Genomic DNA, 1,479 nt, shown 5'->3' on the forward strand with positions numbered 1-1,479 from the left:
TTTTTTAGTAGAGATGGGGTTTTGCCGTGTTGGTCAGGCTGGTCTGGACCTTCTGACTTCGCGATCTGCCCGCCTCTGCCTCCCAAAATGCTGGGATTCCAGGCCTGAGCCACCGTGTCTGGCAGAACTCACTCAATATGCCTGAGGAGTGTCCAACGTCTTTGGACAAGGCCACCTTCTATGTTGCTTTTCACTCAGCTTTACCCACACAGAAATGCATGGGGGGTCCCAGCATTGCCAAGGTCTGCAGCCTCCTCCAAGGGGTTCCCATCTAGCTCTCAAGAGGAAGGAGGGGGTTCTCAGTTGCCAGGTGGGCATGGCACTCCCAAGGCCAGGTGGGCAGGTAAGTGCCCTGGGGCTTTGGGCTGGTCCGGTTCTTACCGAATTGATCCAGTCAATGTATTTGGAGACCCGTGTGAAGACGGACGGCTCCTGGGGGTTGTTGCAGCCGAGGCTAGACCCAAAGCTGACGATGCCATGCACCTCCCACCGGCCGTCAGCTGCCTGACAGTTCAGCGGCCCGCCAGAGTCTCCCTGAGGAAGGCCAGAGTTACAGAAGGGTAAAGGGTTAGGAAGCGGCTGCCCATTGGAACCATTGTTCTCAATGCATTTCTATTATTCTGCTGCAGGTCACTGTCCTCTGAAGCCGGCCCTTGTGGTCATAGCCCAAGATGGTACCATAATTCCAACAAAAGCCAACACTTATTCTTTCTGTGTGGCCAGAGCTGAGCTAAGCATGTTCTATGCCTTATCTCATTAATCCTCACAAAATCCTAGGAGGTAAATATTCACAGTGTCCCCAGGCCACTGGAGAGGAGAAACTGGAGTGTTGAGAGGTTGAGACTGGCCCAAGATTGCACACGCAGTTTGTAAAGGAGCTGAGGCCACATCCCAGAGTTCAGGCTCTTCCCTACTGGCTCCGTCTTCCCGCTGTTGGGGTGGTCTGTGTGGGCAGAGTGTGTAGGGCACAGTGTGATCTGAAGGGCATGTGGAACTCCTTCCTATTCCATCCCCACTTCACTGCTAAGTCCAACACAGAGCAATTCCTGGTGGTTAAGACACTGTCTCCGGGAAGGCTTCCATGGCAGCTACCTGGAGGGGACACGCTGGGCCAGTGATGAGAGTAATTCAACAGAAAACCCAGAAGTCATCCTAGAAAGGCCCTAAGCCAGGGAATACTTTCCTCTGGCTCCCTTCCATCATAGAGGAAAGGATACGGAATGACAATCACGAGAGACCTTGATGAGACCCAGGGAAGGACTTCCCAGCAGTGAGAGGGGTGGACATGACAAGGAGAATCTCAAAACAAGATCAAACAAGAACTAAGATCAAGTTTTTTTTCTTTTTTTCACTCTGTCACCCAGACTGGATTGCAGTCGTGTGACGTCAGTTCACTGCAACCTCTGCCTCATGGGTTCAAGTGATTCTCCTGCCTCAGCCTCCTGAGTAGCTGTGACTACAGGTGCCCGCCACCACGCC

The 1,479-nt window shown here is 52.9% G+C and overlaps 1 protein-coding gene across 1 annotated transcript in view; it reads right to left on the reverse strand.

Moving 5' to 3' along the window:
* Positions 1-381: 381 nt before the first annotated feature.
* The window catches only part of LOC105538265 (chymotrypsin-like elastase family member 2A), a gene marked incomplete at both ends in the record, with an annotated part of 3,558 nt that continues 2,460 nt past the window's right edge, over positions 382-1,479 (reverse strand). The window contains 2 exons of the mRNA XM_011978070.1: positions 382-534; positions 915-943. Of these exons, the coding sequence (XP_011833460.1) occupies positions 382-534; positions 915-943 (182 nt within the window). The remainder of the gene's footprint in view (positions 535-914; positions 944-1,479) is intronic.

Source organism: Mandrillus leucophaeus, unplaced genomic scaffold (genome assembly GCF_000951045.1).
Source record: "Mandrillus leucophaeus isolate KB7577 unplaced genomic scaffold, Mleu.le_1.0 Scaffold1886, whole genome shotgun sequence".
Taxonomy (NCBI): domain Eukaryota; kingdom Metazoa; phylum Chordata; class Mammalia; order Primates; family Cercopithecidae; genus Mandrillus; species Mandrillus leucophaeus.